Source organism: Lepidochelys kempii, chromosome 17 (genome assembly GCF_965140265.1).
Source record: "Lepidochelys kempii isolate rLepKem1 chromosome 17, rLepKem1.hap2, whole genome shotgun sequence".
Lineage (NCBI taxonomy): Eukaryota > Metazoa > Chordata > Testudines > Cheloniidae > Lepidochelys > Lepidochelys kempii.
The window spans coordinates 18,880,492-18,895,316 of record NC_133272.1 but is presented as its reverse complement, the minus strand read 5'-3'; the positions used below and the strand labels follow the sequence as shown (position 1 = coordinate 18,895,316).

The window sequence follows — 14,825 nt, the reverse complement described above, 5'->3', positions numbered from 1 at the left end:
ATAGTGGAATTTTAATTACCTTGTCCTTGTTGCTGTCCTTGTGCAGGCAGGACACACTGTCCCAGCTCACCATTCAACCAGAGTTGCATGCGAATAAATGGTTCTCTGCCTTTTTGCGTCAATTTACTCCATGGCTTTGGCCTGGAGAGCATGTCACTGACACTCCCTTGAGATAGGCCCAACACCTGAAATGAAGCAACCAAGAATGGCATATTAGCACATTTTATTTCGGGGTGGGTAACTTCTGTGATATACTTCCTACCAGCATGTTGCTAATGTCACATGTATATTAATCATTAACCAGAAAGCACATGGGGAGCCTTCAGTTACAAATGCACATTTTATAAGTAAATGGAAATGTGTGTGTGTGTGTGTGTGTGTGTGTAAATATTGAGTTAAGGAAGGAGTATGTGTTCTTCCTACAGGAGAAAACACCTACAAGAGCACAGGGAGCTGCATAACACACTGTATAATGTAATGTCATCAGTTCTAACTGGAGAATCAGAGACCTGGTCCTAGCAGGTAAATAAAAACAGGAAACGATTTTCATGTATTTTGTTTTAAAATAAACATACCTGAAACTTTCAAATTTACCCATCAATTGTGCTAATCACTTAAATCTTTAACAGCTTCATTTTGTACACGTTAGCTCATCTTTAACAATGAACTGCAACTCTACACAATAGTTTAAGAGAGGAAGTGTAGACAATTAAAACTATAGGAGGAATGTAGATAGGCAGAATGTAATTAGCTGACCTGGAATTCAGCCAGGACACTTGAGTTTAACATCCATTGTTTTAGGAAAGCTCCATGGAATATCTAATGACCCCAAGTGGTCAAGCTCTTAGTTTTACAACCTATTTGAAACATGGTACTTGTAGTAGCATAATGTACCTAGTATCCTGCTGGGACATAGATTCAGTACCAAACCAGAAGGAATAGTGCCACCTGCTGCATCACCAACACCACTTCTTGTAGCTTTAGATGTTCCCTTGGTGGTCTTCCATCCAAGTAATGACCCAACCTGACTCTGCTGAGCTATGAGATCTGAGACCATTAGAACTCTGAGTGTTGTAGCTTCAGAATGCTACATTATACAAGACGTATATGCATCACCAAGGGCTCACTTAAAAAAAGATACTAATGCTAACTGGGAGGCTGGACACTTAAGGGCTAAGCAATGACTATATAAAGAATTCTTAACTAAAAATATAAAACTGAAGAGCAGAGAGAGTTCCAAATCCCCTTATATTATTTTTAAATATTAAACAAGAAATTTCAGGTTTCCGGAGTCCCTTAACCTTCACTTACAAAAATCTGTTGCAAGGATATTACTCAAATAGTCCATGAGTTCACTTTAGCGCAGTGGTCCCCAAACTTTTCAGGGTCACCCCCCCTTATCCAGTCCACACACCCCAGTTCCCCCAGGAGCCAGAGCCGCAGCTCCCATGGGGGGTGGGGGGGGGTTAAGACTGGGGCTGCAGCTGGGGGGGCAGGAGGAGGATCTGGAGCCAGGAATGGAGCCGAGGCCAGGGGCCAAGGTTGGGGCTGTGGCAATGGGCTGAGGCTGCCCCACAGTTTGGGGACCACTGCATTAGTGTCTCAATATATGTTCCAACTTAAAATGAACGTAGTTGAGGAGTGTGACAGATATTACAACCACATGCAATATTGTTGGGGTCCATTTGTTTTAAACGAATAGTTTATATATATATATATGACTGTGTTCTGCTTCATGGGACAGGGCTACCACAGCTCCTCCAGGAATTCAATCAGCCAGATTGTCATTTTCCCCTCCCCACCACCCCAATAGGTAAGTAAAGTCTCCTGGGGAAGCTTGCACATAATAGCTGAAACTAGATTCCCCAGAGACCAACAGACAAAGAAAGAACTTTTTGATAAATAGCCTGAGTTTAAACTGACTCAGGACCTTCTGTCTAGGTGTGGGAGGGCAATCTTTGTGGAAGGGTTAGCAGGGACAGACCTACTAAGCCCTCATAAGACTGATGGGTGACCTCTGGTTAGTACATAGGAACTTTTACTGTTTTAGTATGTTTTTTTTCCTGTATTGCTTGCATCTTAAGAATAAATGTGCTTGATTATAAAGAGCTGTGTAGTAACTTGTAACTACAGGCAATTATATATATGTTCATAACCTTTACAGAGAAAGGAAAGTGGAGACCCTGGCCTGTTTAGGTAGCCTGGCTTGCTGAGAATATTACAGCGAAGTACGGGAACTGTGTCCAAGAGGTGATGATTGGGAGCCAGAAACTGTTAAGTGGGTGTTCTTGGTGGACCACAGAGGGGGAATACACATGCAGTTGCCCTGAACTGTGAAAAGAAGAAATTAGGTTTGTGTTCGTACTGTAAGCTATTGAAGAAGCTTTACGTATAGAAGTTAGAAGCTAGAAAATCTGTGCAATGTCATAAGACACGACTCATACCTTTCACTTGTAAATGTATTTTGTAACTATTGAATGAAAAAGAAATGTTGTGCCTTTATGTGGCAGATTCCCATCCCCATGCATAACAATATAGCACTACATGTTTAAAGTGTTAGTGTAATGAAAAATCAGTTCTTTACCTTTTCCCCAAAGATCCTTTGGCAGATGCCATTCTTTGCTAGCTTTTCTTTGACCTGACGAGTTAGTTCTATTGTATCCACTTCCTGGTACATGTAAATCTCATACTGCTCAGGTGTCAATGGAGGAACTGAGGGTTTGGATGGCTTTGATATAGGTACAATAGGAGAGGAAGGAAGGGGGCTATTTTGTGGTGTCTCACTGCGGCTTGCCCCAGTAACGCTCAATTCAGAGCTCTGGGAATATGGAGATTCAGCATTTGGCCACTCCTTCCAGTATTCTGAAGAGGATGGTCCTTGGAGTTGGCTACGATCTGACCTTGTCTGGTTGCTGACCTTTTCTTTTCCACTGCTGGCTTCCTCGACCTTTGTATCTTCAGAAAGAGTGGTATTTCTTCTGTCATGCTGAACAGTGTTCCACCAATGGTCCTTCCAAACACTACTACGTCCCAATTCATTTTTAACATGCCTCAGCACACCCTGTGCAGAATCAGTTATTCCATGAAGCTCTAAAACTGGTGTTTCTTGGTGCTCCTTTTTTAGCCCAGAGAGGTTCTGCAATGCAGATATATTAGAATCCATGACAGCTGAATGTTTCTTCAGTGACAAAGCCAGTGGAGAATAACTGGAAACTGATGACATTGCAGGTGTAGATATTAGTTTTGGGGACAAGATGGAAATGTCGGCTTGAGACAAAGGTGGTGTTTTTAAGGCAGGTTCAAGGGCAGCCTGCTGTGCTTCCATTTCACGTCGGGCTTGTTGCAGAATGGATCGAATGGCCTCATCAGAATTGCCACTGCTAGATGCAGAAGGTGGCTGAGCCGGCTCAGCTGTGAAAACAAACCAAAGATGAAATGTAACACTTTTTATATAATATACACATTCTTCTAACATCAGTGTCACTGTAAATGTTTCCCAACAAACCTGTGAGGGAATAGACGGTCTGCAGTACATTTTTACATATATAAAATCTTATTTTCTCTAATCAAAGAAGATAATTTTCAAGAGTTATGCCCTGGAAAATATTTGCAGCCACACATGTGCACACACACACGCAAACTGCATATGTATAACTGATATGCGTTGCAAACATTTCCAAATATACAGCTTTGAAAAACTGGCCCTATTTCCCTCTCCCCTCCCCTGCAAAACATATACTTCCCCAAAAGTGACATTAACACTTCATGGTCCCAGCAACATTTACTTAAGCATTTGGTTCTCAATCTCCTCCAAATGAATCATGCACAAATAAAGTCCAGGTCATCCAGCTGCACTGCTAGTGTCCTGTTACAACAAAAATAATCTGGTATGGTTAATCCTTCTACTACCCAAAACAGAACTGGAAATTTGAAAACTCAAGGACTTTTACAACAAATTTAATTCCTTTCTTTCCCTGACTACTCAGCTTTCTCTCTCTCTTTTTCCAAACCACTGAATGAAATGTCACTAAAAAGAACACGATTATTCAACAGCTTTCAAAAATAAGCGTGCTGTCCAGTCATAGTGGTCTGCATTGCCAAGCAGAAGCTCTAGGAAGAACTCTTGATCTCTACCCTGTATAGAGCCAATGGGCATCAAAGAAGAGACACAGAGTCCAACTGAAGGGTTTTAGTGGTGAATCAGTGCTGATATGGCCTTCTTCAGCCAACGTATGCAGCAGCAGAGGTTGGAATTCCAGAGGAGACTCCAGTGTACTCTTCTGCAGGGTCAGGAGATTTGGTAGGGTGGTCCTGCATTTGGATTTATAGCAGTCTCCACTGAGACCTGAGTTGAAGATGAATTCCAAGGCTTAAAAATCCCATTATGGAGGTTGGGCAATGTGATGCACCTGATCTGACTAAAGGAGCTGTGCACTTCAAGAAGCGGCCATAAATGAAAATAAATAGGGTTAATATAATTATGATATTATCCTATAATAATACTGTGAGTCAGCTATGCATGTTTTCATTCTGCTACCCTCTGTCCCTTCTCCTTCATGCCCCACAAAATAAATCAGAAATAAGGACAAGGGAAAAAAGTTAACAGGGATGCCTCTTTTGCTTTAGCTAACTATTTCTCTCATAGGAAGTTTTAGGCTTAATTAATTAATGTCTGCAAAGCACTTTGAGATCCTCATATGAAGTGTGTTGCAGAAGAATATAGTAATTAATCTGTTTTAAATTACTGTATCTATTCCACATTTAGACACCTAATAACTTGTTCTGTTTACTAAAAACATCTTTCCATTACTCCTGCAGATATTTTTTGCCATGTGATTTGTTTTAATTTCAAAGCTGAATATCCAAAGTAATAAACCAATATTTATTTATAAAATTAAATTTAATGCAAAGCACTTTCTAGTGCAGTGCCAACTCCTTAAGTGGATATACAGAATTGGAGAATTAGGTAGAAAGTTTTGATAGCTGTCAAATGCATGGAAAATTACACAGTGGGAAGATAACCTGGACATGTGCATTGGAAAAGGAAACACTGTTTGAACTGGCATGACCATTTTGAAGCGCATTTTTAAAATCAGAAAATGGAAAGCAAATAAGCTCCAAGGAACAATTTACACCATGAAATAAAGCCCTGTAAAAGTCAGATTCAGGAATGATTGTGTTATAATCCCAATTCATGAGAAATATAGTGTGGTGAGAACATACTAATTAAGGATTAGCTCATGACTGGCCCCAACACAGGCATGCAGAGGAGTAAAATGGATTAAATTATCAACTATGGTGGGTCTTTTGCTGTTTGGTCAGATGTGGGGAAAAGAAGGGCAAGGCAGGAGCAGGAGAGGAATTGTGACCTTCCTTAGATATTTTTAAGGTCAGGCTTGACAAAGCCCTGGCTGGGATGATTTAGTTGGGGATTGGTCCTGCTTTGAGCAGGGGGTTGGACTAGATGACCTCCTGAGTCCCTTCCAACCCTGATATTCTATGATTCTATGACTTTTTCTAAAGGTTCTATCTAGCACTAAGGATATAAAGGGTTTCAGAGTAACAGCCATGTTAGTCTGTATTCGCAAAAATAAAAGGAGTACTTGTGGCACCTTAGAGACTAACCAATTTATTTGAGCATAAGCTTTCATGAGCTACAGCTCACTTCATTGGATGCCGATGAAGTGAGCTGTAGCTCATGAAAGCTTATGCTCAAATAAATTGGTTAGTCTCTAAGGTGCCACAAGTACTCCTTTTATTTTTGCGAATACAGACTGAGTACTTGTGGCACCTTAGAGACTAACCAATTTATTTGAGCATAAGCTTTCATGAGCTACAGCTCACTTCATCGGCATCCAATGAAGTGAGCTGTAGCTCATGAAAGCTTATGCTCAAATAAATTGGTTAGTCTCTAAGGTGCCACAAGTACTCCTTTTATTTTTAAGGATATAAAGTAAAACTTAATATATATTATGTACATGAACCCCTCCTCACTCCAAAGAAACAGCTCTGCAAAAATATGTTCAAGATTTTAAGAACATAATTAACCAGAAAGCTCATGATAATTGTTTTAATTAAATTCTGAAGTAAAAGGAACAAGAGACAAAGTGAGCCTGTACCTGTTTTCTGTACTTGCAGCTCCCTTTTGGCTTGTTCTAGAATGGATTTGATGGCTTCATCAGAGCCAGTCTCTGTGGTTCGGATTCTTGTGGTGATGTTACCTGAAGAGTAGAAGGAAACTAATGACATTAAGCAATCTTTTTAGCAAACACCGAGTGTAATGCCTGCAATTCATTCCGAGAACAGTTTGCAGAGGTGCTTGTAAGCACTCATTGGGAGGATTTTAAGATTTATTGACCTTCACTAGTACTGGAAACTCCATTGTTTTCAAGAAATTTCCTCTGCTTGAAAATACACGGTATATTACCATTCAGCAGCAGCTACGGGATAACTTTAATATATAAACAGTAGAAGAATCAGTAGGTCATGTACTCAGTGTCAAGTACTACACAAATTGTACTATCCAGCAGGAATTTAAAAAAAATCTTGAGTCTATTCCCTTCTTCGGGGGAGCTAAAAATGTGATGTCATGAACCACATATAAAATATCACATTAGCTGGTTTGACCCTGTATGAGATCTGAGTACACTGTACATTTTATTCCAGATTGGAATCTAAATCAGAGAACATTGGATATAAGAACGCAATATTTATTCTAGTTTATTTTACCTCTCCAGGTTGTCAAAACAATAGGAGAAATACATTTTTAAGTGTTGATAACCCTTAAGATATTCCCCAACAATAAAAGGCTTATTTCTTGTTTTTAAAGCAAAGAAAGACAGAAAGAAAATTCCTAATGATTTTGAAGATTACTTCTGTTGAGTGCATTTTTCATCATGTAGTAATGCTCTATAAATGATCTACATATATCACTAACAGGGCCCACATAATTTTCGACCAGAAACAAAACAAATATTTTAGGGTTGGTTTTCTTTTTTATTTTGCCATCTTGCTAAAAGCAAAATTCTGTCATTGGTCTGAAACAAGGCAAAAAAGTTGATACTTAAATAGCAGCTCCTACTTCTTCAATTAGTAGTTTACTGATCTGATCTTCAGTGAAAGCTTTGTCCAGGCTTTTTCACATATTATGCTAAGGTAAGTTCTACACCATTTCAAGAGCAACTTATAGTGTATTTGTCAACATGTAATCAAAATCCTAGGAGAAGAACAGTACCCGTAGTACGGATGAAATACTTTTACCTATTTGTGAAGGAATTACTTAATATTGGGTAACTTTCTTGCTTGGAAGCCACAAGGAAGACAGCCAAACAGTATCTCAGTAGTTTTAATTATTTGTAATGCCACTTCTATCACTTATCTCTTTTTATATACATACATATTTGGATGGGGTATGGAGGCAGTATCCAAAACATGTTAAGTTAGTATGGTAGTGGTGGAATTAGAAAAAGTGAAGTGTTCTTGTAACCCATGGTTTGTTTTATACTTACTGTTTTTCCATCAGATTCCAGGCCAGAATCAAACTGCACAGCTTTAAGGAAACACACAGCTAGAGCACACTCCATTTTCTAGATATTAACTGCAAAGAAAAACACCTGCCTGTGACGTACCTTCAGACCCATTTCTTCGTTTCGGTACTTCCTGAAATAGTCTGTTCAGGTTCTGGCCTGGATTCTCTGTTGAAAAACAAGTTTGGTAAGAATAAAACAATCAGGGGATGATTGTGCTGACATCATGGGCTGTGTGACATGAAAAGATAGCTGCCTATCACTAAATACAAGGGTTCAAGCTTCTCCTAAACCCTTTGAGTCTTTGTCCAAGCATTAGAGGAGCAGGCTACTTTGGAAGAAGTAAGGCTGACTGATTTGTTAATAAAAATTACATCTATATACAGAATAGAAGTTAGATAGATATAAATAAATGTCTAAAGATAGGTAGATAAACCTCCCAAGTATAATCATCAAAAGGAAGAACAAATTATAAATGTAATGACGTTCGTTTTCATTTAAACAACATCTGTGGAAATGCTGCCTATTCTTTCAACTATTTCTAGGTTTTTAACAGCTTTCTTTTCATTTTCTTAAATGCAAGCTTTAGTGTTTATTTAAAATTAATCACACTGACGTGAAAGTGAATGTTACTTCTTAAGATTTTCTACATAAATAAGCAAAGCTGCTTTAAAATCTGGGTTAATTTTTTTTGTCAAACTAATGATCTTATGCATCACCCATATAATTTTTTCAAGACACACAGGAAAAATTGCCACCAGAGTTATTAAGGGCACAATAAACATATGTTCTCTGCAAATAATCCCTACTATAATTTTGGAGGTACATGTGGTGGCTGATGTTCTTGAGAGCTACTTTTCACTCAATGTTTCATTCCAATATCAGGCTATTCTCAATTAAGACAGGCTTTAATATACCAGCTCTTCACTCTTTCCAACAAAAATCAATCCAGTCCAGAGTATAAAGAAAATCTCTGCTTCTCAGTGTCAAACATACTATACTGTGTAACTGCTGGAAAACAATGTAGTTGAAAATTAGATTTAGAAAAGTTATGTTTTGTAGAGCATACGTTCCTGCACCGTAGCTCTGTAAAACAGTAAGGTGAAAAACAATTCTGTTGCATAAACGGCCTAGCAGGAGAAAAGTTTTCACTGGTTTGCATATTCATAGTTCAAGAGACCAAAGTTTAAATCAGTTAGTAAACAGAACTTACCTCTTTGTCTACCCTGGATGCTGCGTAGCGCCAGGATGTTCTGCTCATCTGAGAGGAACTGCTTCATCTTGTGAAATGGCTCCTTGCCTCTCACAGTCAGTTTATTCCATGGCTTTGGCCGGGCTAGTATCTCGCTCACAGACCCTTGTGACAGTCCCAAGACATAATGTCCAAATATCCGCTGTCCAATATTGTGCTTGATCAATTGCTCTTTCACCTGACGTGCAATTTCTGCTGTGTCTATCTCCTCGCCTTCGGAGATGCTCCCAGCGCTTTCTGACTGGCTGGGAGATGGGGCCATGCCATTAACATCCGGACTTTGCTGTAATGGACTTTGGGAAGATATGGAGTTTGTGCTGTAAGGACCTGTTGAAAAAATCATGCTTGTGCTTCCTGCTTCCTGCATTGCCTTGGAGTAGAAGGACTGCATTAGCTGTCGCTGGAGGAGAGAGTTTAGTGCAAATTTTCCTGTGGAGGCCAGGGGTAAGCTGGGGCTTGCCAAGGATGAGCTGAAAAAGTCTTGACTTAAACCCGTTGGTGAGAACTGGTGTGTACCATTAGTATTGGAAGCCTGCTCCCCTGTGTTGCGGAGCAACTGAGAAGAAGGGGAGGCCGGCAAGGTTGCAGGACGCTGACTCTCAGGCTGGTCTTTCCCTTTTCTCCTGGCTGACCCTACAAGGAAGGTCAAACATAATGCATTATGGGGGATTAAAAAGGGAAAAACCAAGATAAAATGCAAAGTTTGCCCCACAAAAGGGAAAAAGTGCAGTTTTTACAAGGGCCAATGAGGTGGTGGTTTGTTTTTTATTAATTTAAATTTTAATATGCCAAACAAGGCCCCCAAAACAAACAACATGCATTTCATGTTTGCACCTTTCTTGTATGTTGCAGCCTGGAGAATCCCCCTTACAAACTCTAAAACTAAAACAATTACATGAAGTGCAGTTATACAATTAATATAAAGTCAATTACAAACAGCAAGTTTCTTTAGCGTCTCTTATTCAAGACATTACTCAGTGGATTTGGCTGAACCTAATGCAGCAAACATTTACATTTTGGAACAAATCAATTTAATTAAAGAAATCACGTTTAAGTGGATGCAACAAAGATTGCTCAGTTAAAGTCATATACATTTCAGAATGTAGGAAACCCCAGTGCCAATGACAACTTTTAATTGTACCAGCAGCAAAAACCATAAGCATTAAAGTTTCTGGAAATTCCATGACTCCACCATTTAAAAAATTTGCACAGAAAATGTAAAATACCCACATTAGGAAAGCTAATAAAGACACAGCTATTTCAGTATTTGTTTTTTAAACTGATCTGATCATGAAAATATCTAAGCATATTAGATAGGAGGATTATTGTATTCTACATGCAAACACTTGGCTTTACATTTGTGTGTGTTGGGGGGGAGGGGACAGAGCTTTTTGCGCCACTGCTGAATTTGTTACCGAAACTGAAACCAGCCTTGAATGCTACCATTTGGTACATCCTACAATGCCTCTCTTTTCTAACCTTCAGAGCAGCTCTCAGGTCTCTAAGTCTTTATTCTATTATCCAGCCCATACAATGGCAAAATCAAACATTATTCAAGGTCCTTGTTGTCCATTAATCTTTCTGTCACACACTAGCTTGGACTCTCTCATCTCACATTCACTCTCCTTTTCCCCCCAGATAGTAAACAAAGTATCACAGCAGAAAATCACAACCTACCGCTCAGGTCACTATTAGTGATACGCAGTGTGGCGTTCTCAGACTGCAATGAGCGATTTTTCTCCAGCAGCAACACCTCCAGTGGTTTGGATGCATCCTAAAGACAGTCAAAACATGAGGTTTGCTTCCAGGTTAGCCATGAAGGTATTAAACAATTTAAGAAGGTCATTCAACTATTGTGAAAGAATTCAGGAGGAGGAAGAAAGCACTTGCCTTTGCTATGACTGACGCTGTAGAATTCATCGTGTATATATGTATGTGAATGTTCAGATTCCTATACATGCTACTCAACAGCTATGCTGCCTAATTTTCAATGTAAATCACTCATCAACTCGGTGTTTGTTTGTTTAAGTGTTCTGTTAATCATTTTGTTACTCTTACCTACTTTTTTATTTGTCTTTAAATTGTGCTGGTATCGTTTCCAATGAAAAACTAAAAAGCTGTTTTAATTGAAGAAGTATTAGTTAAGATTATATTTCTTCTTCCTGGACCACTCCAGTACACTGGCATTATATACTTCCTTGAAATGCTGTGTGTTTCAGTGCAAACAGACCATATGATCATAAATTAAATCAGTTACAAAAAGTGGCCATTTACCTTCCACTAAATATCTAACCCTTGATCATTAAAAAGTAATCCTTTTTACACGTGGTATATTGATATTCAGTTTGGATTTCAGAAGCAGGAATCCAATTCATAACCTTTGATCTTAAGTGAGATTAATATACTAGAGTATTAGAAGTTTCTACTCCTTTCTCACTGTTCTCAGCTTGTTTTCTTTTGTGAATGGTATAGCCAAGCCTTTTCAATATTTAAAAATTACTGAACAAGGTTTTCAGACGATTATTAGTTCAATAAATATCCAAGTTTCAATTTAATTGTGTGCCAATGCAGCATCTTAAAAAGACTCAGTTTTATAATATTCAGGTTATTCACTCAAACACCACCTGTAATGTCATTCTTTGCCCTTGACCACTTGAAGGAAATGTAATTAACAGGCAAAAAATGTTCAATTCAGCTTTAAAAGAAGAGGCTTGAGAAGCCAATGATCAACTTGTGTACCACAATATTTTATGGACACTTAAGAGCCTGTAGTTTACAGATCAACAGAAAATTGTTCGTGCTTGCCCTAGATAACACAAAAATAATATTCACTAACTGAACTGGAGAAAGGATTAAGAAAACAAAAGTAGATTCAGTACCTGTGCACCAGAGCCCTCAGAGGGTGCAAATTCCACGGACTTCAGTATACTGTAAAGGGTGAAAAAATGAGTTATTTTCTATTTCTTCCTTCCATAACAGTTCCACTAATGAGCATTTAACATTATAATTTCCTACTCTCCAGGAACACTATAAGTGAGAACTTTAACAACTTTCCTTGCAGTAATATAATCTGATAATGAATACAGAAAAACTATTCCAACTAGTTTTTGGATAAGAAAATTTTCTCAAGCGTCATCTAATTCATTCTATATACAATCCCACCAGGCCAGTTTAGAGCATAAACTTAAAGGTTAATAAGGATACAACATTTTAAGCTGTCAGAAACAATATAAATTTATCTGTGAAGCTTGAAGGGAATGAGAAACTTATAACAAAGCAACAAAACAGGGGATATCACCATAACAGTTCTAATACTGTATATAAAATACACCAGCTTGCATATAAAAAATATGCACAAATTATTTTTCTGACCAATGCACTACAGCCTAAAAGGCAGTTCTTCATTTTAATAACCTTCCGTTCTACAGCATGGGGAAGACTGACTGTTCAGTATTTCTTAAGATACATGAAAGAGCCAGACATAAAACTTATAGAGCACTTTTTATGTATAAAGCATATTAGAAATATTTAATCTTCAGAAGAGCTGTGTGAGGTAGTTCAGAATAAGCACTATCATTTTACAGAAGGGGAATCTAAGTCACAGAAAGGTTAGGCGAATATTTGAAGATGTATCCACTGATTCTGGGTGCCACATTAACACAATCAGAGTCTGGAAATCAGGCTATAGGTGTCTATAGTTGGGGACACAGAGTCAGAGGTGCTCAAAATTAGTGGACACTTTTGAAAATGTTGGTTTTAGTGAATTATGCAACTACAGAGGGTCTTCCTCTACCACTCCGAATTATAGGAGCGTTTGCACCTCCTGCATTAGAAGTTGCTCGTGAGAAGGGTCACTGAAGAGGGACGGGAAAGGTGAGTGGAAAGGCGGGAGGGAACAGAATTGGAGAGAACATCCCAATTCTACCATGCTCAAGACCCATTGGCCTGACGTGATATGTGCCCAGGCATGGTAGAAATGGGACAGATGATTCACAAAGGGAGGGGAAGGATCCGGGATCTGAACTGGTGCGCTGCCCCCCAGGCGCACCTTCAAAAGTTTGGCTTGGAGGCTGAGGGCTGCTTCACTGAGCCTTGGCCCTGGTTAGAGGAGGACTGAGAGGACCTCCGTCTGTTACTCCTGTCCCGCTTCCTGCAGCTTAAATTGCTTCCTTTAGGGGGCTGGCAAATGAAGCCTCAAGGACTTCAGAGTTGCCCGCGAGTCTTTCAGGCTGTGAAGCCTAGTGTCTGTTTGCTCTGAGAAGAGCTCTAAATAGTCAAAAGGCAAATCCTGAATAGTCCATTGGACTTCATGCAGGAGTCCCAACACTTGAAGCCATGAGCTCCTTCTCATGGCTGTCACAGTTGCCACAGTATTGGTTGCTGAGTTCAGCGAATCTAGGGAGGCCTGTAAGAAGGTCCTCGTGATGACCTTGCCTTCCTCCAGGACAGCAGCAAACTCCAAACAGGAGTCTGCCGGCAGCAGTTCCTGAAACTTGGACACTATGTTCCAGGAATTAAAGCTATAGCAGCTAAGGACTGCCTGCTGCTTGGCAATGCAAAGCTGGAGCCCCTGGTAGAATACACCTTCCTACTGAAGAGATCCAGCTTCTTCACCTCCTTGGACTTAGGAGTCAGCCCCGGTTGTCCCTGCCTTTCCTTTTGGTTGGCAGCCTCCAGCACCAGAGTGCCCAGGCAGAGAATAAGTAAACAGATACTCATACACTTTGGAGGCCACAAAATATTTCCTCTCCACCCCTTTCGCTGTGGGGGAAGAGAGGCGGGCATTTGCCACAATGCCTTAGTGGTGTTATGGATAGTTTTAATGAGGAACAAAGCCACCCTCGAGGGATCTTCAGGGACCAGAATGTCAACCATAGGGTCGGTCTCCTCCAACACCTCCTCTGTCTGTATGCTCAAATTTTGAGCCACCCTCTTGAGCAACTCTTGATGTGCGCTCTTGTCCCTGACAGGCAGTGGTGGAAGTACCCAACATCATTTCATCCAGGGAAGATGACGGTCAGGAAGACCTGGTGCCCCCGTGGGCATCTTCCTCTTGTTCACAGATCCTCTTGTGCCAAAATGACCTGTGCAGTGCCAGGAGTGGTGCTGGTTTCCAGGCCTGTGCACATCTCGATACCAGCTCTGGTGCCAGGTCACACAGTGGCCTCAGTGCCAGCCTGCATGCCCATCTCCTGCCCTGGCACAGGTTTCCAGACTACAGATGTCAATGATGATGGGACCCATGTCTCCAAACTCACTGACAAGACATACCCCGCTGGTGCCTCCTCACTCCACCACCTTAGTGGGAAAGCGACCTCTGTCTGTCTTCTTTCTCTAGTGCGGCACCAGTGAATGGGAGAGGTGCTGGACACTCGCATCAGAGGAGGTCTTAGGTGGCGGGGAATGGCGGTGCCGAGGGTCCCTGGAGCCTGAGTCCTTTCTTGGTGCTGCGGCCTCTCTTACCGATGCTGGTGCACTTCGCACCGAAGTGCTGGCCCTGGGGTCGGACGCCACCCGTGCTGGCTTTGGACAAAGGGCCGACTCCATGACAAATAGTTTCAGCCTAAAGTCCCTCTCCTTTTTGGTCCTTGGGCAGAAGTCTCTGCAGCTCTTATACTTGTCCGTTTGATGGGCTTCCCCCAAGCACTTCAGACAGGAGTCATGTGGATCTCCCTTTGGCATAGGCTTCAGACAGGACCTGCACGGTTTGAAACCCTGGGACCACGGCATGCCCCAGTCCCCGGGATGGGAAACGTGGTTGGGAGGGGGAACCCGCAACTGAAACGTACTGAAATCTAACTAAACTGCTTGAACTAACACACACTACGTTTTTTAAACTATTTACAGGTAAAATGAGAAAAAAGTCCACTAGGGGATCGCTTGCTGTTAGCAAGAGAGAAGCTGCTCCAACGACCGTCACTAGCGGTAAGAAGGAACTGAAGAGGCAGCGCCATGAAGGTGTGACTCCAGGGGGCTCCATGGCCGACCCGATGGGTACCACTAGGGGGTAAACCTTCCAGTGAATGTGCATGCGGCACGAGCACACC

The 14,825-nt window shown here is 40.8% G+C and overlaps 1 protein-coding gene across 10 annotated transcripts in view; it reads right to left on the bottom strand.

The window, feature by feature from the left end:
* The window catches only part of CUX1 (cut like homeobox 1), a 402,959-nt gene that overhangs the window by 98,946 nt on the left and 289,188 nt on the right, over positions 1 to 14,825 (bottom strand). For 6 of the 10 annotated variants that reach the window (XM_073315641.1, XM_073315642.1, XM_073315645.1 and 3 more), the window contains 7 exons: positions 11,658 to 11,706; positions 10,456 to 10,552; positions 8,740 to 9,411; positions 7,629 to 7,694; positions 6,120 to 6,221; positions 2,585 to 3,411; positions 20 to 185 (listed from right to left, as the gene is read on the bottom strand). In XM_073315641.1, coding sequence (XP_073171742.1) covers positions 20 to 185; positions 2,585 to 3,411; positions 6,120 to 6,221; positions 7,629 to 7,694; positions 8,740 to 9,411; positions 10,456 to 10,552; positions 11,658 to 11,706 — 1,979 coding nt within the window. The remainder of the gene's footprint in view (positions 1 to 19; positions 186 to 2,584; positions 3,412 to 6,119; positions 6,222 to 7,628; positions 7,695 to 8,739; positions 9,412 to 10,455; positions 10,553 to 11,657; positions 11,707 to 14,825) is intronic. The other 4 variants (XM_073315643.1, XM_073315651.1, XM_073315649.1 and 1 more) reach the window with 2 other exon arrangements.